This window comes from Cynocephalus volans, chromosome 5 (genome assembly GCF_027409185.1).
Source record: "Cynocephalus volans isolate mCynVol1 chromosome 5, mCynVol1.pri, whole genome shotgun sequence".
NCBI classification, from domain to species: Eukaryota; Metazoa; Chordata; class Mammalia; order Dermoptera; family Cynocephalidae; genus Cynocephalus; species Cynocephalus volans.
In genome coordinates, this window is record NC_084464.1 from 60,086,447 (window position 1) to 60,112,595 (window position 26,149).

The 26,149-nt window shown below is 35.5% G+C and overlaps 2 protein-coding genes across 4 annotated transcripts in view; one reads left to right on the plus strand and one right to left on the minus strand.

Annotated features, from left to right (window-relative positions):
* MMUT (methylmalonyl-CoA mutase) overlaps positions 1–8,684 on the minus strand; it is a 32,739-nt gene extending 24,055 nt beyond the window's left edge. For 2 of the 3 annotated variants that reach the window (XM_063096594.1, XM_063096592.1), the window contains exons 1-3: positions 8,614–8,684; positions 4,448–4,871; positions 2,469–2,836 (exon numbers count right to left, since the gene is read on the minus strand). In XM_063096594.1, coding sequence (XP_062952664.1) covers positions 2,469–2,836; positions 4,448–4,832 — 753 coding nt within the window. In that variant the 5' untranslated portion in view covers positions 4,833–4,871; positions 8,614–8,684. Of the gene's footprint in view, positions 1–2,468; positions 2,837–4,447; positions 4,872–8,585 lie in introns of all 3 variants that reach the window. The other variant, XM_063096593.1, reaches the window with a different exon arrangement.
* A 166-nt stretch (positions 8,685–8,850) lies between these two features.
* On the plus strand, positions 8,851–25,062 carry CENPQ (centromere protein Q). Its single transcript, XM_063097987.1, has 9 exons — positions 8,851–8,939; positions 12,168–12,275; positions 13,039–13,093; positions 14,126–14,246; positions 14,862–14,930; positions 16,066–16,195; positions 22,816–22,935; positions 23,070–23,147; positions 24,237–25,062. The coding sequence occupies exons 2-9, from the start codon at positions 12,174–12,176 to the stop codon at positions 24,366–24,368; spliced, it is 807 nt and encodes a 268-aa protein (XP_062954057.1). The 5' UTR covers positions 8,851–8,939; positions 12,168–12,173; the 3' UTR covers positions 24,369–25,062.
* The last annotated feature ends 1,087 nt before the right edge of the window (positions 25,063–26,149 follow it).

Here is a 26,149-nt window from a genome sequence, read left to right on the forward strand (position 1 = left end):
CCCTGAGAACTGAATGAAGACATATTTAATTCCAAACCTATGACTTTGATTTCATAAGAGGTTATAAGACCTTATAACTTTGGGTTAATCTGCTGAAGATGTGTATATTTACTATAATTTACTAGTTATTAATTTTCTTATTTGAATAAAGGCATCAAACATGAGTAAGTACACATCAACCATGAACAACTAAAAAAAGAAAAAAAGACAATGATTTCGATCCTTAGTACAATATGCTAAAACAAAATGGGACAAAATCCATGGCTTAAAAATCAAAGATTTCAGTTTGGATTTACTGTGACATATAATCCTAGGCATAACCCAGACAGGTTCTTCCCACCACAATCACAATTAAAACTGCACTTAAACTATTCCCCTAAAATTTCACATTAGATAAGAGTATGTGTCACGCACATCCTGCAGAGCCAAAAATTATCCTTCCCAAGAGGTAACCAAACATAAAATAATAAAAACTAAATCACAGAAACGTAGTATATAGTACATTAATCTAAATGGAATGAACCAGTCATAAAATAACAAATACTGTATGATTCCACTTCTATGAGGTTCCTAGAGTAGTCAAATGCATGAGATGGAAAGTAGGATGATGGTTGCCAGGGGCTGGGAGTCAAGACAGAATGGAAAATAATTGTGTAATAGGTACAGAGTTTCAGTTTTACAAGATGAAAGAGTTGCGGAGATGGTTAGTGATGATGGTTGCACAACAATGTGAATGTACTTAATGCCACTGAACTGTATGCTTAAAAATGGTTAAGATGGTAATTTTACATCACATGTATTTTGACACAATTAAAAATTTTTTTTAAAAGATACGAAAGTTCACAGCTCACAAAGTACTTCAATGTAACATTGTTTGATCAGTATCTGAAATTGGCATTTTACCATTTACATGAAGGACTATATAAAGCAATTTTGAACTCAGAACCTTTCATATTAGCACCTTTCACAAGGTGAAATAACCAGGCATATAACAGCACACAGACTGCTACTATCTACTCCAATAAGCATTCTCCACCCTCCTCCTGTTAATAGCTGAACCATAAATTCAAAGTGCCAATGTATAAGGACTACACTTCCAATCTTCTCTTACTACCATGTGTGTCCATTGAAGATACATGTGGGAGTTTGTTGTGTTCCTTCTGGACGTTCAGTTTAAATCAGAGAACCTGGCCCACCTCTTTGCTGAACCATGAGATGTCACACTAACAATAAAGGATTAGCAAGATGAACCTGGAACCCGGATGACAGTGGAACTTCCATATAAGCAAGTCCCTGACAGCTTACCTTCCTACTTCTTTTAGATAAAAGATACTCAATTCTTATTTAGTTTAATCTACTACTATTTGTGTGTTTGGTTTTCATATGTTGCCAAACATAATCCTCCTGTTCATACGTTCTCGAAATCTAAAAAGGTGATAGAAATATGCAATTCTATGCAATGCAATTCACTTGGGCAGAGAGAATACATGAAAAGAAATAAAATTACAAAGTGTAAAGACTAGATATCAAATAAGGAGTGTAGGCAATGCTTGCTAGAGTTCTGAAATAATAGTAATTACAAGGAGTAAAAGAAATATATATATATATATATATGGTTTGATCAAGAAGAGATTTTCCTTCTATCACTAAATAATGTTCTAATTTTAAGGCAGGCAAGGAAAAGCAGAGGATTTTTAGCAAGAAGCAAAGTGTGAAAAATGAAGAAAAATAAACATAAAAATTACTCAAAGGAAAATGAAAAAGAAAAAAAGTGCGTCCCTATAGAGAGACTGTTGCTACTTCAGGATCACTACAGGAACCTTCTTTTCCATTGCTCTGATTGGGAAAGATGAATCTAGTTCAGGGGTGAATAATAGAAACCTCACTGAAGTTACAGATATAAGTGCTATCTTCCAATACAGCTTTTAGTAGAAATAAAGCTGATGTTCTATTTGACACAGTGTCTACTTCACATCTAATTCACATCTGAATTCTGAAGGGAAATAAAGAAGTGTAAATTATGGGACCTCCCTGATTCTAACAATTATCAAAGAATTAAATGTTAATGATAAAGAAAATACAGTGTCTATTGCCTAGATTCCTACAAGTGATAACAGACCATAAAATTAGTGCATTAAAAACAAAACACTAAGGGCCAGCCCATGGATCATTTGGGAGAATGTGGTGCTGATAACACTAAGGCCACGGGTTCAGATCCCTATGTAGGGATGGCTGGTCAGCTCACTTGTGAGAGCATGGTGCTGACAACACCAAATCAAGGGTTAAGATCCTTTTACTGGTCATCTTTTTAAAAAAAAACAAAACACTAAAAACTAACAGCAGTGAAACACCCTGATTTTATACTATGATTCAGAATCATTACCAAATTCAAATTATGTTGTAGCATTTTGCAAAAATTCCCACATTCAAAGAACTACAGCAAAACCAATAATAACCACAAAGTATACCTTTGCCGTGTATTCAAATATGTCAGCAATAATTTTCATGGACGGTTCTGGAGGAAAAATATAAGTATTTCTGACCATAAACTCCTTTAGTATATCATTTTGGATTGTACCAGTAAGTTTCTCTTTAGGTACACCTTGCTCTTCTCCAGTTACTATAAAATTTGCAAGAACTGGAATAACTGCTCCATTCATGGTCATGGAAACTGACATTTTTTCTAATGGAATTTCATCAAAAAGAATTTTGGTATCTTCCACAGTGTCAATAGCAACTCCAGCCATTCCAACATCACCACGAACTCGAGGGTTGTCTGAGTCATAGCCACGATGTGTTGCCAGATCAAAGGCAACTGATAATCCCTGCTGACCAGCTAAATACATAAAGAAAAATAATGTAAGGTTAAAGAGGCTGGTATCAAAGTATACTGATTAACACTATTGAAAGTGCCAATTCAGCTCATCACAGTATACTTTTATAGCAAACATTTTTATGCTCATACATTTCAAAACAAATTTAAATAAAGATACCTCATTTCCAAATAGAGTCAGCTGTTTCCCATGTGCCAAATGCACAAATGCACATCTCATTTATCTCACATCTCTCTGAGAATTTGGTGCTTAAGCATCAAATCTTTTTTTTTTTAATCTTAACAGTTTTTGATTGCGATATTTCTAAAATTCATGAAAAGATCTGACTGTTCATATATAGTTAACATAATTTAGCATTTGTATGCTCACTTATTTTTTTGTTGTTGTTCTTTTATCTAAATATGGTCGTAACAGGATAACTTGGCTATTCAAATATTCTGTGAAACAGAATTATGAAAACCATACAAAATTTTTCAATAACTCAAATAGTCTACACTAAATATAAGTTCAAGCTCAGCTAGTTAGGGCGCAGCCTTGTAACACCAGGGTTAAGGGTTCGGTTCCCCATACTGGCCAGCCACCGGGAAAAAAAAAAAGTCAGTAAACCTCTACATGATCTGAACATTATTAATCACCTTGACCTAATTGATATTTATAGAACACTATACCCTAAATATAAGTTCAGATCTCCATGGACAATATACAAACTTATAAATCCTCAAGTTTAGTATTCAAACAATATGATTTTATCATAGATCAGAAAGAAGAAATAGTAGTTATTATAATTTTCAGAGGATGCATGCCAGATTGCACTGAATATATTTATACCACATTACCACTTTTCTATTACCTTCTTTGGGCATCATTTAAACTATCTTTTCCTCCAATTCCTGTCCCAACAATGTTAGTTAAAAGCTTTTAAGAGGCAAAGTCAATGTCTCTTTTCCTTATACAACTTCACCTCCCCTATTCCTTTTACACAATGTACATATAAGGGTTCTTTACTTCCAAGAATTTAGCTCTTTATTCTGGCTCATTTTATCTTTTTGGCCATGCAAGTTGAGAAACATCCATTTCTTCAGAGTATAGTTTTTAACTACAAAATTATAAAGTGAGTATCATCTGCCTTGAGTTGAATGTCCCCCCCCCAAAACTTAATCTCCACTGTAACTGTTGAAGGTGGGAAATCCTATTATGGTAATTGAAAGGTAGGGCCTTGAAGAGGTGATTTGACTGTAGGTCCATGCCATAGTAAATGGATTAAAAATGGTGGTCATGGTCATGGTTTGGCAAGCTTTAAAAAGGAGAGTGAATGAAGAGGCTAGTGTCTCTCTCTACTTCCACCATCTTGCAATGTGAGTCTCCTGGGTCTCTGTCACCACCACCAAGACCCTCATCAGATATGTTCCCTGGACTTTGGACTTTCCCGCCTCAGAAACTATAAGCAATAAATTCCGTTTTCTTATAAATTACCCAGTTCCATGTATTTTGTTATAAGAAACAGAAATGGAGTAATACATCATCTTTATGGAAATTAATCAGTCTTCCTCAAAAAATGACAAGATTAGGAGGTATATGTCTTATAAATATTATGTCTCACATTAACATCTCACCCTTAATATTGTCTTTATAGAATTTATTGCTCTCTTCCACAGTACTAAAGCCAGCATACTGACGGATAGTCCAGGGCCTAAAGGTATACATGGTGGGATATGGTCCACGTGTGAATGGCTTCACTCCTGGAAGTTCTTCGGGTAAATCCTTAGTATCCCTTTTGGAATATAAAGGCTTTATAGAGATCCCTTCTGGGGTGTGCCATGTGAGATCTTCTGGGTTTTTGCCTTTCAGCTGCTTTTTAGCCAGGGCAGCCCATTCGGGGTGAAGAGGTAGTTGCTGGTGTACAAGTCGTTGCCATGTGAGCCTGGCACCTGATAATTCTTTTAGCTGCTTCAAGTAATGGGGCGAAAGTAAAAAAAGCCAATTCTTAGCCCTCCACATGGTGGAACATAGAAACACTCAACAGGAACAGGAACTGACCTAAAAAAGAAACACAGTGTATGTACATATAGAAAAGGGAGGGAAAATGTTGGCTATTGGTGAGAAGGGAAAAGAGACGGAAGAGGGTATATTAGTCTGATATCATCTCTTCCCCTTTTCTGCTTCCTGCACATGGTATTTTTTAACTTTGGCCCCTCTTCTCCATAATTACTATCATTGTTCTAGTTTCAGTCTTCTTCCTCAATAGCATATTAGCTAGTCGTACTGACTACATTCTTAGCCCCCTCTGATCCATTCTACACACTGTCACCAATATAGATTTAATTATGTCACAGTCCACAAATTTTTTCAAATCTCTGCATCACATGGAGGATACAGTATAGCCTCTTAATTAATTTTCTCATCCAAAACACTTTTACTTAATACCTACTTTATGACAGGCATTGTGTTGGGTGATAGAGAAAAGTGATGAACAAAATAAACAAACATTCAAGGTCTCCATGACCTGGTCTCTGGTTACCTCTAAACTCATCTCTTCCTTTGTCCTCTACATATTTTATATTTTAGAAATACAAAATTACCTATAGTTCACTGCACATGTCAAAGTTTTGTGAATTTGCCCTTACTCTTCCCTTTGCCTAGAATGTTATTCCTTGGCTAATTCAGCTAAGGCATTATTATTTCCAGTATGCAGGGTTTCTATATGCCAGGCACAAAGAGGGCTCTAATCACTTCATGCAGAGTAGCAATTTTAATCCTCATACCACCAGCAAGAGGTAGGTACTAATATTACCCACATCTTAAAGATAAGAAAACTAAAATAAAATAAAGGTAAGAAAACTGAGGTACAGAAAAGGCAGCATTTGAACCTAGCTAGCCTACTGTTAAAGTCGTTGAATTTAGCTAATATCCTCACATACTCTCCCTGAACTCACCAGCTGGCCTAAATGGCCTCTTCAGTAATCCACTTCTCTGCCAGTGTACAAACTGCTGCTCCAGCATTAGACCTTTATATTCCTTATACTTAGCAGAGTCCTACGCTAGGTGACTGGACCCAATTTCACTATGCCTTGGATTGAGTGTCCCTCCAAAATTTGACACCCACTGTGACAGTGTTGAGAACGGGAAATCCTATTATGGTAACTGAAAGGTGGGGCCTTGAAGGTGATTATGTTGTAGGATCATGCCGTAGTGAATGGATTAATAATGGTGGTAAGTGGTTTGGTTCCGAGGGCTTTAAAAGGAGAAGGTGTGAGGAACTATCTCTTATTCTCTGCTCCGTCATGTGAGACCCCTGAGTCACTGCCGCCACCACCAAGACCCTCACTGGATGTGTTCCTTGGACTTTGGACTTCCTGGCCTCCGAAACTGTAAGCAATAAATTTCATTTTCTTTCTAAAATATCCAGTTCTATGTATTTTGCCATAAGCAACAGAAATGGACTTATACACACCATTTCACAGATGTAGAGACTGAGGTTCTGAGAAATAAAATGGCTTGATCAAAATCCCACACAGCAAAGCAATAAACTGTTCACTTGAATTACTAAATACTTGTCAGAATCATACAGCCTCAACATACAGAAACTATTGTTTTAAAAGATTTTGAGATACAAAATTTATTAATATATTCATCAGACCATGTTGTGTTATATTGGCTAAGGCAAGAAGTAAAGAGAGTTTAAAATTCTATTTTCCATGCCATTTCTTATCTATCAATTTAGTGAAGCTCAAAAAAAAAAAAAAAAAATACCCAACACTTATTATGGGGTTATAAAACAAGAGACATAAACCACTGGTGGAAGTATTAACTGTTTTAACTATTTTGGAAAGTAAATTGCCAATATATATAAAAAAAAAAGTCTCAGCAATGTTTCTGCCATTTCACTGAGAAACATCACTCCTGGGAAAGCTACTGTAATAAAACAAAAAAACAGATATTCCCTATAGTTTTATCTGTAATAGAGAAAACTTAGAAACATCACAAATGTCACAAATGTCAAATAACATAAGAATACATGAATTACAGCATATCCAATGATAGAATTTTATGCAGCTATTAAAATATGTTTAGGAAACAAGCAACACTAATATATGACTTCAGAAATCAGAAGAGTGATTATTTATGGAGCTAATACAGAAAGGAAGCAAAAGAGGAGCCTTTGGGTGATGGTCTTAATCTAAAGGCCAATTATATAGATGTATTCTGTTTGTGGAAGTTCATCAAACCGTACAATTATGATATGTGCACTTTCTATAAGTATATTATACATAAATAAAAAGTTAAAACTGTATTATGCAAAGTTTCTAAAAAAGAAAGTCTCAAAAATATTAAGTGAAAGAATTTGGATACATAATTATAAATGCAATGTATTCAACTAGGTAAAAAAATGCATAGAATAAAGTCTAAAAGGAAATAAAATGAAAACAACTCCCATTTTTAAAAAAACTATTATGATTTTTAGTCTATTAAGTCCATGGAGTCCTTGTCAGTCATCTTTTTGCAAGCCACCCACTACATTTACTAGCTTAAAAGGTCAGTGAGAAAAATGAATAATGAAAAATTCATGAAGTTACATGAATTTAAATAATGAAGTTACAACTGAACCATTTCTGTAGTAATGATATAAAAGGTAATTTGAAAACTGCCTAAGACTAGATTGTCCACAGGAAATATCACATCATTTCACACAAAATACTCGTGGGGTTTTCCTAAACCTGGACAAATGATAGGACAGAGCCCTGTATAACCGTGACTTCCTGAAAATCACATGTCAAATTGGTGGAGGATGGAAATAGACACCATTTTTAGATAAGAACACAACTACTGATGATGGCAATAGAAATTCTGAATTTTCTCAAAAGACCCTTGGAGAGAGGCCTCAAGCATTCAAAGAAGGAACATGCAAAGCAAACAAATGTTACTGATGATTAGAATGTGCTAAAGAGCAATGATGAAGCCTATGCCCCTGCCTCAACCCCCCCCCCCAGAGAAAACAAATTATGAAACAAATAACTTTTAAATTTTGACTGTTTACATATGGTTCCACATTAGCAATTCAAGGAAGACTAATCACTTCCAATGTTCAGCCAATTTGGGATGAAGATGGCAAAATAGGGCATGCAAATTAAATTTAGTATTAACATAAATCATTAAACACAAAAATATATTGGGAGAAAATTATCAGGTGGCTTACAAGTTTACACACAGAACATTATCCAGGGCTTCGAACTTCTAAAAAACCGTTTTCTTACTAAACAGAACCGAGAACAAGATCGCAATCTACTCTTTTCTGTTAATTTAGACCTGTCTTTCCTATTCCACTTCTCACACCTAACACCACCTATATACAGAAAGCCACTTTTACTGCAGCCACCTCTTACAAAAACCGTAACAAAAACATGAACCACAGCCTAGAAGGGAGGCAGCCGTGGAGCCAGCGCACCCCTCTGGAACCGTACACATGACCTCTGCCAGCGGGAACACTTCGGAGTGCTTGGCCCGAGAAGACAACCGACAGGGCCCCTAAGGTGTTAAAAGCAACTCATTTCCAGCGGTACTTCCGAATTCCCAAGGACCTCGCCAAAAATGAGAGGTCGGTAGAGGGAAGAATCAAAACCAAGTAGAAGGTAGAGGACAGTGGGATCCCGCAACAGTAGGAAGGTAAAAAAAGAAAACAAAAAACAGAGGCTCTTAAGACAGGACTAGAACAGAGGTAGGAGCCAGAAGAACGGAGGGATCCGAAAGGCCGACCTGTCTCAACGTGCACAGTCCTACTCACTTGCCGGCCTGTTTAGGACTTCCGCGCCCCCTGCCCCACTAGTCAGAGGTCCTCAGGTGGACTCAGCCCCCAACCCCCACTGCGCAAGCGCAGGCGCTTGCCAGCCGAGTCAGGGGGCGTAGGCCGACACCGCCCCCTCTCCAGCCAATCTAATGGCGATCTTGTGGGCGCGTTGCTGATGACGTCACAGTACGGCTAGAATCCAGCCTCCAGCTACGGGTGTTTCCGCTTTCTTCCGCTCCACTTCCGCGTCTCCTCGGCTTTAGATTGTTTGGGCGCGAATAGCTCTGTGCTGGGCTCCCAGAAGGGTTCAGGAGGAATCAGCGGTGAGTTGTGAAGCCGCTTAAACCGCAGGGTGGATACGGGTTGGGGGACGTTTTGTGGCCAATTCGATTGTGGCAACCTTCCGTTTGTATTTGAGAAACGTGAGGTGATTTTTTTCAAGGGGAAATATAGATGTCCCAACAGGTCTGCCATTCGGAGCCGCGGATTGAGGCGTTTGATTTTCAAAGAGGGAGTAAAGCCACACCTAGTTCCTCCATACTTCCCTCAAATCATCCTTATCCTTATCCCTGAACCTCTCCCGCAGCCAGTAGTAGGGAAAAGTGCAGCCTTGGAGCTTGCTGTCTATGTTTTGCCAGACGTCGTGCTCACTTCTTGTGCACACATAGAGGTCTACATTGAAATACTTGATTTCCACGAGTTTCAGAAAATACAACCTAGGATGTCCCCCTCTTTCGTTCAAAAAAGTACCATTCCGGCCTTATTTCTTTCCACTTCTCTTATACACATTAAAAAGCCTCACTGAACTTTTACTGTCCTTGAACATACCTGTTTCTTTCGAGCTGTCCTGATATCCGGCTTTTGCTGTTTTCTCTTGAATACTTCATTTCCCTTCCTCTGGCTAATATTTCAAAACATAATTCAAATAATACTTTTTATCTGAATACTGTATATTTTCACACATACACACAAACCAATTTGAGATAGTCATTCACTCATTTCTTTTGTAGCATTTATCACATTGTACATAGTATTGTTTTCATATCTGTTCCTACCTACTCATTATCACTAGGCTATGGTTTCCTGTGGATCTAGAAACAGGACAAAATTTCTGTTCATTTTTATATACACTGCCCAACAGTGATAGAAATTATGGCTTTGACTTATTGAGTTCTCACTATGTCCCAAGAACTGTTCTAGGCACTTTATATATTCTGTACTGAATCATTTTAGCTTTATGAAAGCCTTCGATGTTGGTACTTTTATTAACCCATTTTACCAACGGGGAAACTGACTTAATTTACTTGCCCAAGACTATATAGCTAGTTAAGTGGTAGAGCCAGAATTTGGAGCCTGGCAATTTATCCTCATCCCTGGTTTGCCCTTAACCACTATGGCAGAGGTTCTCAACCTGGGGTGATTTTTTGCCACAGGAGACATTTGACAATGCCTGGAGACAATTTTGCTTGACACTTCTTGGGGGTGAGGGGATTCTGATATTTGGTGGGTAGGGATCAGGAATGCTGCTAAACATCCTACAATGCACAGGACAACCTTCCACAACAAAGAATTATTTCATCCAAGATGTTAATCGTGCCAGGGTCGAGAAACTTTTTGCACTGTGGTCTGTTGTCTCAAGTAGGTATCAATGAAAACACTTCTCAAACTGTGGTAAAGGATTGGTTTTGTTTTGTTTTTTTTTTATTTCTAATCAGTCACAGCTGATACTTTTGTAAAGTAGAATTAAAAATGAATTACTAGTCAAACCCATAGAATGTACACCACCAGGAGTGAACCCAAATGTAAACTATGGATTTTGGGTAATGTGTGTCAATGTAGGTACATTGATTGTAACAAATGTACCACTTTGGTGTGAGATATTGATAGCAGGGGAGGTTTTAAGGGAGTAGGGGTGGGCAGGTGGTATATATGAACTCTGTACTTTCTTCTCAGTTTTGCGATAAACCTAAAACTGCTCTGAAGTTGTTTTTGTTTTGTTTTTTTTTTTTTTAACATTAATTACTGGAGAAATGAGATAGAGAAGAAAGGTCAATTATTTTATGATTAGACTCAATATACATAAAATTACTGTCAAATTGTGATAAATGTTTCTAAATGATTACTCTCAATTTCTTTATTTATAAGGATTATGTCAGTTTGTGAATCAAATTTGGAGTAGCACACGTTTTGAATAAAAACTGTTAAGAAAAAAATGATTAACAGAACCAAATTATTAAGAAGTGCCAAATGAGAGAGACCGTAAGGGCTCAGACTTTTAGAGAGAAATGGAGTGGTTAGGAAGTCTTTGGGAAGGAGGTGGCTTATATTCTGAGAGATTTGACAGACAGGGGAGAAAGCAGCTCAGGTAGAAGGACAGTATGTGCATGGGAGGCAGAGTTACTCGTGTTCAGGAAGTCATCTTCCTAGAGAGGGAGATTCAGTTAAGAAGTGGTAGGAGAGAAGTATGGAAAGCTATGCAGAGCTTGATCATTAAGAACTGTAAATGTAGTTTGTGATCTTTCAGCTAATTCTTTCCCACAATTTTGTTCAGTCTTACTGGGAAAAAACAAACTTGAAGCTTTTCATATTTGAGGGAAGAGATTTATCCAGAGTACTCCCTTTATTGTCTGTCTCCAAATCTGCATATATAATTAAACTGTGTTAATATAATTAATTCTGACTGTTTAGAAAAGAAATGGTGACTAATTTTTCTATATATCTAGCTATATATGCTTAGAAAAAATATGTATACATATATATACGTGTGTATGTGTATACATATTTCCTAGTATAGTGTACCTAATTTCTAAGCTATGTACTCCTTATGGTCTAAGGAAAGAATAACCTATTTCTGTATTTCTTTTATCAGAAATGAGTTTGGTGATAAAAGATTATTAGAGAGGGAAAAGAAGTTATTCTAAATGTTGTCATTCCCACTCCCATGTCTGTATTGTAATTTGTGAGAGGACAGACTAATCTGTATAATTCTGTACTCTTGTTAAAATACACATAGTCCATATAGGATTACAGTTTAAGTCATTATGCGTGGCATACTATCACATAAATTTCCACAACATAGTTTGATGGAATGATCCTAAAACTGATCTCCTTCCACCTTTGGCGTAGTTGAGTAATGGTAAATCTATTACTTAAAATAAAAAGACCTTGGTATTGCTCTTTGAACCGACATTATCTGTGACCACGTTATATTTCCATTTTCTTGGACTTAAACATGGAGATAATGTTATTGTATGCAGGAGTGTAAAGTAAAAGATGCAAAAGCATTTTTAAATGATTTTTTAAGGCCGTAAAAATGGAAATAATTTCTAGGAATTAGATATACTGATGAGGGCCAAAATTATTTATTTTAAAATACGTTTAAGTGATTTTTTAAAAATAATACTATCCCCAAAATTTTATTATTTTTTTAAAAGGAGAATTTGGAACATTTATTGGTAGTCTTCTTAACAAACATTGTTCAACCTTTTAGTGCTTTTCTGTTCTTTTCATCTTTACAGATTGTTTTAAGCACTGTTATAACTTCTGTTTAGATTAAAATGCCTGGTAAAGCAAGTGCTTCCAAGAAAAAGTCTGAACAGTTACAAAGAAATCCAAAAAGAAAAATTGATGATGATGAAATGAAGTTGTCCGAGAAAGAGGTAATAAAAATATCATGTTTATTATTTAGCTCTTTGATTATAAATGTTATCTGTTCTATGTAAAGAGGAGAATGTGAAAGCTAAGAGTCAGTTTTACTACAAATAATTCATATTATGTGGGAGCTTTTGTAACATGATTTGTAAAATTCTGAGACAAAAATTATTGTTTACTTCAATTTCTAAGCATAAGTGTTAACCATAGAATTATTTGGGGAGGAGGGGGTCATGAGGCATTGCTAAGGTATTTAAATGGGAAGACTAGGAATAAAGTGCACAAATTTTTACAGCATTCATATGTTAAAAGACAAGAGAATCCCTCAGTTGGTGGAGGAGATTTTAATTAACACACAGAAAAAATAGTTTGGGACGAATTCTCTTCCTACCATAATTTTGCCCCTGTCTTATAAAAAAATAAATGAATTAATCAAAACTCTTTTCAATGTCTCAACCTGCTCATTACACAATGCCAATATTTGTTTTGCAGGTAAAGTATGCAACATTATTTCACAGGCAAAGTGATTAATGATTTATTTAAAACATTCTTTAACACCATATTAAATTCTTTTATCACCATTGTCCAAGAATTATTTTAGTATTTCCTCTGCCTGTAATAAATATATACCCTTCTGTACAAATGGCAATATACTTTTTTTCTATAAACCAGGGGTATATGAATACTCTTCAGCAAACATGACAAATCTATTGCAAAAGCAATATCTTTTTATCATGTTTAATGCTCTGTGTGTGCACGTTTTCCCTCTAGATGAGAAACACAGTGAAAAGAAATAAAAATCATCCAAAGCATCTGTCTTCTGAAGGTATTTCTTCTATATCTTGTTGAACCTGTGTCTTTCTTAAGCTATCTACATTCATGAAAAAATTCTCAGCATCTTGTTTATGAGCTCTGCAAAAACTAAAGATAGTAATAAACAACTGCAGTTGCATTTTTGCAACAATAGGTAATACTAATTAGTTATTTTGGTCAACTGAAATTTTACTTAGCACCTCTAGCAAAATACTATGGAGGCTTCTTTCTATGCCACTAAGTTGATAGGAGCTCAAGAAAATTGAAGTGACCCACAATCTGAACTATTACTGATATAGTAAAGACAAACCTACTGATTTCTATTCAAGACAAATATGCTTACTGTTCCAACACCACTGTATAGATTAATTTGGAACCACTATTTAAGTTTGGTTGGAATAAATTAGTTTGGAGGTTTGGAATAGTCATCTTTGCTTATTTCACTTCTTCATGAAAAGGTTCCCTACATCTGCTCACCCAAGACCAGATTGCACAGTACTTTTTTCTTTTGTAATGCTTTGCACACCTGTAATTCATTTAATATCCTTTTTCTCCAGATCTAACGTTTATGAGAGTCACTGCTGTATTTCTATTGTATTTCCCTTGTCAGTAGAATAGTACCAACAACGTAGTCAACACTGAATATCTGTTTGTGTTTTGGTTAGTCTGTTTTGTTCCAGTTGCCATCTAACATTTTGTAGAAATAGTTTTCTAGTCTTCTGAATGAAGCTTTTAAAGAATTCAGGTCATTTCTGAGAACCAAACTTTTAATAATTGTAGCTTAGTCCTTCATTTAAAATTATTTGTTTTAAATTTGTATTGCAATATCACTTAATAGTGTTTCAGTTAACATAACAATAGACAGTATGTTCATATTCAACACCTGGCAAGTTATAGCTGTGCAATAAAAAGTAAATTAAACAGTTTACAAAGCTTTATATTTTGTTCTCATAATTTCATATACTTTAGATTTAAAAAATTACTTTTTAAGTAAAAACATGCAAACTTCTGGATTGATCAGAGTCTCTTCTATCACCAATGACAGGACAAACAAAGCATACTAATCTAAAACTGGTGAAGATAGCACCCAACAAGAGGAAAACCTGGCAACCTCTTTCAAAGAGTAGCAGAGAGCATTTGCAAGCTATGATGGAATCAGCAATAATGTGAGTATATATTTTTTCCATTTCATTCTTCCTACTTACGTGCTCCTATAGACATTGTCCTTCTAAATATTCTAAATGTTATTAAGTATTTTAAGGTGACAAAGTACTTTTCCGTTTTAGAAGAAGATACATTTTATGTCTTGTGATGGCATTAGCCTTCAGCAAAAAAGTCTTCCTTAATTTTAGAAACTTAGGATTCCAACAATGAAATAAAAATCAAGTCTATGTGGCTTGATATACTATCTGTAAAATTTTAACCTCTATCAATAAGGATTCTTTAGGAGGAAGTTGAGTTCAAGGTGATGCTTTTTATGGAAGCTACCATGCTAGAAGGGATGCAAAGAAAATAAGACAGACTGTTGCCGTCATGGAACTGAACTCCATCAGAAGAAGAGCCAGGCATATAAGTTAATTATTACAATACTATGTGGTTAAAAAAACACAAATCTTTCATTATACCTCTTTTAAAATGTATTTAATATAATAGGAAAGTGACTGATTCTGCCTGGCTAGTGAGGAGGGGCACTTGAGAAAAATCATAGTCAAAAAGTACACAGGTTGTATAATTTGCATTTCAAACTAATTTTTATTCAATCTCTCTTTTTTCTTTTCTAGACCAATTTTAATTAAGAGTATTAGAGAACAAGAACAAATTCAATATCATCTTAACTTCTTGAAGAAAAGGTAATATGCAATTAAAAATGGCTAAAACTTAATTTTTTAAAATCTGACTTCTTGCTGTGTTGCCAAAACAGACATTTATGGAATATAAGTTTTTTTTCTTTTTTAAAAAGATAAATAATGTGGAAATATGTATTTTTTCATCCCTAAACTGCTGCTGCATGCGTTTCTTAAATAAGTTGTTTCAGATAATTTGTAAAACAATATGAAAATCAGAAAATGCATATTTCCACAGTTCACTTTTCTGTATCAAGATTAGAAAAATACTTTGTCAACTTTAACTCTCTTCTTTCGTTTTTAACAATTTGAAGTTAACAGTTCACCTCTTTTATCTATCTGATATTTATCATATTGCTGCGTTTTTCCTTTATTTCATATTGTATTACATTATTTGCACAAGCAACAAGTATACTTTTCCAGAATATTACTGCTCTTCATTTTGCGGCAAGTCACTAATGGAGGTTTCTTTTCTAGTATTCTTAAAAGCCACACCACTGACTGTGATGTTTAGTGATTACTTTTCTCTTTTTAACTTTAATATTGAATATCATTTGTGTTAATAGAACTTTAGAGCAAAGCACTATAATCTTAGTGTTTTATCTGCCTTAAACTCTATGGAACTCAGTTTTCTTTGAACCATTTAGAGTAACTAACATAAAAGTTCTCTTTTATTGGTCGCATTCTCTAAAACAACCAACATTTGAGTTATAGGGTCATAGGTAAGACTTCTAAACTAGTGTTTTGTCTCTTCCCCAACAATCTACAATAAATGATAGACTTAAGTGCTGTAAAAGTCTAGGAAACATATTTAGATGATTCAAGGAAATTTTTATTTTAAAATATAAATAAATTAATTGTTATATGTGTAAAATAGAATTTTGTTTTAGTAAAGCAGCCTCAGTGCCCCATAATTTGAAGTAAATCTTAATAAATTAAATGGTTAAATGATGATTTTTCAGGGCTTTTGTTGGTCAGGGGGCACCTACTGCCTTAGTTAGCCACTGTTAATAAAAGAATGTTGTAACCCTTAGGAATATGAGGGCAGGAAAAAAAAAAAAATGAGAACTGTTTCAAAACAAATAATACTAACGGTACTCAAAAATAAACAAAATAATCATGTTTTTATCCTGTTCTTAAGATTGCTACAACTGTGTGAAACCCTAAAAGTCCCTCCCAAAAAGCTGAAAGATTTAGCTAATGTGTCAAGTTTACTGAAAATGGAAAGTGCACAGAACAGAGCTAATGAAGAAGGTCTGGCATCGTTGCAGGTATGAAATTTGAACAGGGAATCCATAATTGGAGAGTTAAGGGAAAAGGGAAGAAAACAAAAAGCTTTTTAAATTATTAAGATATTCTTCCAGTAATAAATACTAGATTCTGGACCAGGTTTTTTATTAAATTAGTATTTTTTTAATCAAAGCAAAAACTTTGTCCAAACTTTGGTTTTCAGTAGTTGAAGTATTTCTAATATATCTGGATAAGTAGCAGTCCTATGTGTTTCATCAGACAGACTTTTAACTACTTTAACTGAACTATCTTGGTCCAGTCATGCATCACTTAGCAATGGAGATATGTTCTGAGAAATGTCTTTAGGCAATTTCATCGCTGTGCAAACATCATAGAGTGTACCTAAGCAAACCTAGATGGTATAGCCTACTACACACTTAGGCTACTCCTAGGCTGCAAACCTGTACCACATATTACTGTACTGACTATTTTAAGTAATTGTAACACAATGGTAAGTATTTGCGTATCTAAACATAGAAAAGGTACAGTAAAAATATGGTATAAAAGATAAAAAATGGTATGCCTATATAGGGCACATACAGTGAATGTTGCTTGTGGGACTGGAAGTTGCTCTGGGTGAGTCAGTGAGTGGTGAGTGAACGTGAAGGCCTAGGACATTACTGTACACTATGTAGACTTTATAAACACTGTACACTTTGGTTACCCTAAATTTATAAAAATAATTTTCTTTCTTCAAGAATAAATTAACCTTAGCATATTGTAATATTTTTGCTTCATAAACTTTTTTGTTTTTAACTTTTTGACTCTTTTGTGATTATACTTAGCACAAACACATTGTACAGCTGTACAGAATGTTTTCTTTCTTTATATCCTTGTTCTATAAGCTTTTTCTATTTTAATTTTTTTTTTTTTACTTTTTTAAACTTCTTTGTTAAAAACTAAAAGACAAACACACATTAGCCCATGCCTGCATAGGGTCAGGATCATCAGTATCACTGTCTTCCATCTCTGTATCTTGTCATACTGGAAGGTCTTCAGGAGCAATAACAGGCATGGAGTTTTCATCTTCTGGAATACCTCCTGAAGGACCTTCCTGAGGCTGTTGTAAAGTTAACTTTTTATTTTTATATGTAGAAGAAGTACACTCTAAAATGACAGTATAGTAAATACATAAACCAATAGCATAATTGTTTATTATCATTATCAAGTATTATGTATATACGTAATTATATATGCTATACTTTTATATGACTGGTAGTGCACTGTTTTCACACCAGCATCAATACAAACACATGAGTAATGTCTTGCACTACAGTGTTAAAACAACTAAACCACTAGGCAATAGGAATTTTTCAGTTCCATTATAATCTTATGGTACCACCGTCGTATGTGGTTTGTCATTGTCTGAAATGTCATTATGCAGCACATGACTGTATTTTTAATTAAGTTATAGGAATTAATCACTAAATGTGAAATTTCAAAACATATTAATTTTTCCATCCTGCAAATGGCAAGAAGGTACAATCATCGTCATTATTATCATTACAACTAGCATGTATTTAGGACATTCCAGGCACTGTTCTAAGCCCATTATAATTGTATCTCTTAATCCTCACAATGACTGAAAGAGTCTGACCTAAATTATCCTTATTTTTTTACAAATATGAAAAAAGACACTGCTATTTCTGAGTCTTAGACAAACTGCTTAAAAATGAGATGCAAACCTTATCAGTCTAACTTTAGAACATGACTCTTAATCGTTATGCTATATCACATTCTGTAAATGATAATGGGAGATAATATTAACTGTCATGATTAACTTCAGGCTTTTAATTAGTAGATATTTGAACATCTAAGAAAAGCACCTTAAGGAGCTTGTTAAATAATTATAAAACTAAAACAGATTGGACTATATATCTCTTAGACATTTTAAAGTAGTTTGTAGATGTGGTGCTTAGGTCTTTGTTAGCAATTCAGTAAGTGTAGGGTGGTAATAGTTTATTCAAGGAACATTAACCCAAGAATTTTTAGTAAATCAAAATTCACAAATAATTCATCCCAGTTTTTCCATAGGATTGAGAATAAAGTTAAAGGGATAGGTTTCTGAGCAGCAAATCTACATATATTGCGAAATAATAAAGTGGTAGTTTTGTGCTTGGCTTACTTTATTCATTGTGTGATATATTTAATTTCCATCCCAATGTTACTACTTTTTCAGGGCATCTTTCTGGTATTGGCATTAGCTCTACCACTTAGTAACATTTATATGACATTAATGTCAGTTATTTAAATGTAGGTTATTTTAAGATATAATAATGGCAAAGGTTATTTTAACATTTAATATGTCCACAAATCAGTTAAAGGTGTTTTAAACTAGTAAATACTAGTGTGATTTTCGTAATACTGGGAAGCATTTCTAGGTTACAGCTAAAATTGGACCTCTGTGTGACAGATGCGTAAATATGGTCTATGATTTGCTTGGTAATCAGTTACTCAGTGGAAGCACCACTGGCATTTTGGGCAAGAGAGTTCTTCGTTGGCATGAGCATTTTTGAAATAGCTATTTGTAAACTCTGTATTCATTAGTTTTCTCCTGTCTTACTTAGAATCATTTTTACAGTTTTTGACTTAAAGTTTATTTTACCTGATATAAGTATAGCTACTTCTGCTCACTTTTGATTTACATTTGTGTGGAAAATGTTTTTCCATCCCTTCACTTTCAGTGTATGTATGTCTTTACTGGTGAAGTGAGTTTCTTGAAGGCAGTATATAGTTGGATCTTGTATTTTCATCCATCAGGAAATGTATATCTTTTAACTGGGGAATTTAGTCAACTTACCTTCAAAGTTATGATTGATAGATGAGGACTTACTCCTGCCATTTTGTTCATAGTTTTCCTGTTTTGATATTTTTTATTCCTTTCTGCCTCTCTTATCATTTATCATTGCAATTTGGTGCTTTTCTGTAGTGATAAGGTTTGATTACTTTTTCTTTCCCGTTTGTGTACCTTCTTTACCAGTGAATTTTTTCCTTTCATGTGTTTTCTTGATGGTGGTTATCTTCCTTTCACTTCTAGATGTAGGACTCCCTTGCGCATTTCTTGTAAGGCCAGTCTAGTGGTGGTAAATTACCTCAGCTTTTGCTTATCTGTGAAAGACTTTGTTTCTCCTTCATTCCTAAAGATAGCTGGGTATTGTATTGTTGTATTGTTGGCATTTTTTTTTTCTTTCAGCACTTTGAATATATTATCCCATTATCTCCTGGCCTGTAAAATTTCTGCTGAGAAATTCATGTTAGTCCAATGGGGATTCTTTTATATGTGACCTGACACTTATCTCTTGCTGTTTTTAGAATTTTTCCTTTGTCTTTGCCTTTTGACATTTTGGCTATAATATGCATTGGAGAGGACCTTTTGGAGTTGAATCTGTTTGAGGATCCTTGTGCTTCCTGAATCTGTATGTCCATATCTCTCCCAACATTTGGAAAGTTTTCAGCTATTATTTCATTAAATAGATTTTCGATGCCTTTTTCCTTCTGTTCTCCAAGAATACCCATAATTTGAATATTTGTTCACTTAATGTTGTTGTATATTTCCTCTAGCCTTTCTTCACTTTTTTTTAATTCTTACTTCTTTTTTTCCCTCAGTAATTTCAAATGGCCTGTGTTCAAGTTCAGAGATTCTTTATTCTGCTTGCTCTAATCTGCTATTGAAGCTCTTTATTGTATTTTTATTTGTTGAATTCTTCTGCTGCAGGATTTCTGTTCGGTTCTTTTTTATGATGTCTATCTATATCTTTATTAAGTTTCTCGTTCATATCATGAATTGTCTTCCTGACTTCATTGAATTGTCTATCTGTATTCTCTTGCATCTTGTTGAGTTTTCTTAAAAATCATTATTTCAGTTCCTTTTCCAGCAGTTCATTGATTTCCTTCTCTTTAGGGTCTGTCACTGGCATGTTATTGTGTTCCTTTGGTGGCATCATATTTCCTTCCTTTTTCACGTTTTTCATCTCCCTGTGTTGACATCTGTGCACCTGGTGAAACAGCTGCCTCTTCCAAACTTTACGAAGTAGCTTTCATAGAGAGTGTCTTTCACCCATAGTTGGGTCTTAGTTTGCTGGTTGAAAAAGGCGTGGTGTTTGTTTCCATGTAGATGCAGTGGTTTACTCTCTGGGCAGGTTCTTCAGCTGTGATCAATTTCACCACTAACTGTGGGTGTCTCAGTGTCCTAAGCTGTAGAAGTTTGTGGTAGGAGTGGCGGTGTAGGGTGTTAAGGTCTTCAGTGACAAGGGCTTTTGGGGTCCTTCTATTCTCATTTTTTCCACAATGGGACAGTTTTGTCAAGGAAATTCCTACTGGTGTTGGGTCTACCCCAACCTACAAAGCTGCAGTGGTGCTGGGTTCGAGGTACGGGTGCTTGGAGTTGCTGTGGAGCCAGGATCAGGATCTTGGGCTCAGTGTCTTGCAAACCTATCGTCGCACCTAGCTCTTGGGGTATATCATTCTCTGTGGCAGTACTGGATGTTGAAAGCCCACTGTGCCAGGTTTTGTGGCTTTGAGACCCCTCGGCAGCTCAGGCTCTGTGGGCTGGGTTACAGCTATGACTCTGACCCTGGGGGATTGAGCACAGCACTGACTTGATTCTCTGGGAGAAGGGATACTCTGGAGATTTAGGCCAAGGGAGCAGAGTCTGGCTGCAGTTCAGGTACCAGAGCAAATGGGAATCAGTTGATCACGGGGGTGACTCACCTTATAGTGATGACCCTAGCCCCTGAAATGGCAGAACTCAGCAATATCTCAGTCTCTTTTAGGCCAGGTACAACAGTAGCAGGAACCCAGGATGGTGGAGTGCAGTTGTTTTTTGGGCCTTGGGTGCAGGCAGCAGCACAGCACTGACTTCACTCCCAGGGGAAGGCATTTGTCATTAGCTCCGTCTCTAGGTGAATAGTCCAGCTCCAGGGAAGCAGAGTACTGGAGTTGTTCGGCCCCTCAGGCAAGGTGCCTCAGCTCAGCTCTGAGATGCACTGCTTAGCTTCGCCAAAACAGCATTTCCCCAAGAGGTGAAGCACCCCTTCAGCTGAGGCCCCAGGGGGTACAGCCAGGACAGGGAGATGTAGTTAATGATTCCCCAGAGGGAGCGTGCAGCTTTGCAGCTTCAGTTCTAGCCTCTGCTGCACTAGGAGGAATGGTTGGAGAGGTTCTACTACCACCTAGTCCCTCAGATTAGGGTGTAACAGCTTCTCTCACCTTGGTTTAGGGAAGTCAGTTCAATGGTGACTTAGTCTCTGGAGTGAAAGGGTATCACTGACCCCTGGGATAAGACACCTTGCAGTAGAATTTCCAGTTTCAAGATGGTGTAGTAGCCACAGGAGCCACAGAGGGCAGGGCACAGTGTTGGCTCCTCTGGGAGAGCACAACTGTGTGGATCCCAAGCAGCTCCTTCAGCTGGGCTTAGGGCCTGTGAGGACTGCCAAGGTTCCCAGTGATAAGGATGGTAGGTGGTCAAGGTGTTAATGAGGGCTCAGAGCATCCTCTCACTTACCTTTTCCTTACAGAGAGAAGTTCCTCCTGGCTCCCTGCTGCTCCTGGGTGGAGATGGGGCAGTGGAAGCTGGGTGTTTCCTTCTGTTCTCTATGTGGCTATTCTGAGTTTCTCTCTCCTTGCGCTAGAGAAACAAAGGGAAGGAGAGGTGATGTTGGCATTCAGGAGTTGGGGATGGAACTCTCAGTGAATCGGCAACAGCAGGCTGATAGGACAGGAGCTGAGATCACCAGGTGAAGAGCTGTCTCGTAGGACTGGAGTCAAAGATTTACCAGTGAGGCTGGAGAAGCCCCAAGGAAAAGCTTTTTTTTTGGCTGGTGAAGGGATAGATCCTAGGCTTTGGTTTTATCGGCACCACACTGACCAACAGAGCTAACTGGCCAACTTTGTTTTGGTTTTTAATCATTCTTGAAATGTAAAAACTATTCATAGTTCTTGGACTGTACTAAAATAAGTAATTTAGAAACCTGGAAGCTGGCCAATTCCATACTTGGCCTGCAGTCAGCACATCCATGATATCTCCGTATTCATTTTGTTCATTTTTCATTTTTTCCTTTGTCTTCCCCTGTACGTTCCTTTAATGATTTGGGAAACTCATTCTTTTGTTTTTGCTATCCCTGCCTTAATGCCCAGCACTGCTTTCTTTGGCAGATTAGAATAACAGACAGTCCAATGTTGCTAAATAAATGAAAAAAATTAACATTAGTTTCTGTGCTACGTGATGTTATATGCTGTTTAAGAAAGACTGCTGTATTTGCTCTTATCAGCCCTTGGGCTCTAATAGAGTCATTTTTGGTGGGTCTTCCAGAATCTCTCATACTATCAGCTTTGGTAAGTTTTTGAAGTAACATCCATGTACATGGGGTATATCTCGACATCATAGGGGAATTATGTTTCCTTATAATGCATTGTTAAATTGGCAAAGCAACTTTCTAGGAAGTCTGCTTTTTGAAAGAAAAATAAAGTAAATTCACCAGTTTCTTATAAAAGTTTTAATTTATGAGGTGTTTTTAAATATATATATATATAATAATATCTGTTGAGGTTTGATTTAATAATATATTTAATTTAAAATGTTAATTTTCTTTTTTTGACTCAGGAAGAAATACATAAAATAGTAGAAACCGTAGAGGTAATGACTGGGAATATTCAGGGCCTAAAGAACAAAATTCAAATTCTGGCAAGTGAGGTGGAAGAAGAGGAGGAGAAAGTAAAACAGGTAATTATTAAAAAATGTATTTCTAGAATTTAAATATTGGTTTTGATGCTTATATTTTACCAAGACAGGTTTTGAGTATAATAAGATAAGAGAAATCAGCATTTTGAAGTAATTCATAGCTTTTTCTACTGTAGATGCTTCAAATGGATTGTAGTGGGGTACTTTCTCTTCCAGAACTTTCTCAGAACAGTCTCAGAGCACCTACACTTCAGGTGAGCACCCATTTACCATATGGACTATATCACCAGTTATGCATAGCATGTATATAAAAACATTATGTCCTATTTCTTTCTTTAAACAAATGGAATCCTGATGTAAATTATTTAACAGATTTTCTCATTTTACTGTATGTAGCTTGAGCTTCTTTTCTTGTCAGTTCATGTAGATCTCTCGTGAACTTGTCAATAGCTATATAACATTGCATTGCATGGATATACCATAATATGATTTGTAAATTACTGTTGGAAATAAATAAGTTTTATATTACATCTAATGCTAGATACACCCTTGTACGTACATCTTTACATATTTGTGAAGTCATAACTGCAGGATACATTTCTGGGAGTAAATTTTGACAGTTTTTGTTTATGCATCTAACAGTGGCATATAACTTTTTATAAAATAACATTTTTATTTGGAGTAAACTCTACACTGGTGATTTTATCTTTCTTCAAAGACTCCAGTAGATATTACAATGTAAATGTTTATAGCAGTGGAAAATCTTCATGTTTTCTCAAAAAGTAATTTAAAATTTTTCTACCTTTAATCGACCAGTGGTGAGAGGAGCAGAAGTGGGGAGAGGGAAAGAGATTTAAAAGAATAGCCATGAGTCGACAGTTACTTAAGTTGGCTGATGGGTAGTTGAGGTTTCATACAGATTGAGCATTCCTAATCTAAAATTCCAAAACTTGAAATAATCTAAAATCCAAAACTTTTTGAGTACTGACATGATGTTCAAAGGAAGTGCTCACTGGAACATTTCAGATTTCGGATTTTCAGGTTAGGGACACTCAACCTTGTAAGTATAATGCAAAAGTTCTAAAATTCAAAAAAATCCAAAATTTGAAACATTTCTTGTCCCAGGCATTTCTAATAAAGGATACTCAACCTGTATACTGTTCTCTCTAAATAGCATACATTTGACATTTTTCTTTATTTTATTTTATTTTATTTCATCGATATACAGTGTAATTGATTTTTGTGTCCCATTACCAATTCCTCCCTCCCCCCTCCCTCTCCCCTCTCCCACAACATTTTTCTCAATAAAACGTTAAAAACTAATTATACTATTTTACCCGCAGAAAGAAATTTTGACACTAATTCCAAACCAGAATGCTCTTCTAAAGGACTTGGATGTTCTTCATAATTCATCCCAGATGAAAGACATGTTAACATTCATTGAAGAAGCCTATAAGAAACTGGATGCCTCTTAAAAGTTGTTTTTTGTTTTGGGGGTTTTTTTTAGGTTGTTTCATATTAAATTAATGGTTTTGAATTTGTAAAATTTAACCTATGATGATATTACAGAGGCTGAGGCTTCTGCAAGATTCATTATCCCCTAATATGCACTTTAAAATTACCTGTGTAGATCTGTCACTAGTATCTAATATAGTTCTGAAAACTCTGAGCTCTTAGCAGTTGCCAAATCTAGGGAATCAACATTTATATTGCTATACCTGCAGTTATTTTCCTAAAACCATAAAATAAGAATAGCTATGATCTAACAGTTATAATGGCTGAATGGAGCTCTTTTACTGGTTAGTACAGAGGAATCTTGATGCCGTAACGTAATATATGTAAAACGTTTATGTATAGAGCCTAGTGCATAAAACCTAGTGTTAGCAATTACTTATTATTAGCTGATGGCTTGCATTTTGTCTGGTCATCTGGAACTTGAGTAATCCCCAAATGCCTTCATTCTTTTACCTAACTCCCTAATCTTTTTGTGAAGTAGTTAGGATTTACTGGATATCTCTAACTTTGGAGGTAACGTCAACATTTTATTTTGGGGGTTGGTTAGTGAATAGATGTCAAATATGTACTTTCTACTGCCATCAAAGCATATTTTTACTTTAGGAAATTTTTGAAAAGGAATATTTATTCCCCCAAAACAAAAACCAACCAGAAAACCCTTTTGTATAAATCTCTTCTTATTGTGATAATAAGTTTATGTGTATGAGTAAATTATCACTTAAATATATCAAAAATCATTTCTAACCAACTACAGTGTATTTTCTTGAGTCCTTTTTTCTATTTGTACAATAAAATAACTGTGATTAAATTATTTTTCTGTCTATAATGTTGAATATTTCATCATGATTTAGAAAATGCCATAATTCTATAAGTATTTCCCAGGCAGAGACCACCAGGAACATACCTATAGTTAAACAAGGTGTGTTTAATGCCTATTTTTAATGAGGGAGACCACATGCCATGGTGACCCTGGGGCAGCTCAGTAAAACTTTATATGAGCCTTTCATTCCCCAACTCTCACTTGGACATATGTTTAACAAACAAGTTTTGTTTAAATATGAGACACTGGAATCTAAAATTAAGGGATTTACTTGCTTTTATTTTGGTAGGATAGAATTTCTTGGCATTCTCTGTTTACCAAAAATATGCAGTTACACCTGTCAAAATTAGTATTCAATTTGTTCATGTTGGCTTATTTTCTAAACATAAGTCTTCTAAATCCTCTCATGTTTCATTCATTGTCAAGAAATAGCTTTGAGAAAGGAAAGAAGGAAAGCAAAAATAGAGAAATTCAGATTTCTCATTTGGGCTTTATCATGTCTAAAATGACTAAGCCATTTTTGTGTTCTAACTTGCTTTTCTTGTTAAGAGTTGGTGCTATTGAATGTATTTCTTCACTACTAAACCACCGTAGAACTGCTTTCTCTTGGCTTAGTGTTTGTTCTTTTCTTTAAAGTGGGCTCTACTGTTATCAGAGCTGTGAAGTTGCTGTCATATCCAAAGACTGATTATAGTTGTTAAAATTGGACAAAGACATGAAAGAATAACATTTTCTAGATTAAATAAAACTACATTTTTTAGTACTTTTATAAAATGAAATTGCTTATTTTTTTACTAATTGAAACAAATATGCCTAGCCTGTTTTAGCCCATTTTTACCCCCAACGAGGTCCTTAAAATTGATGTAAATTTTCAAATGGGACAACAGGGCTACATGACAATAATAACAGCAATAAAAGTGG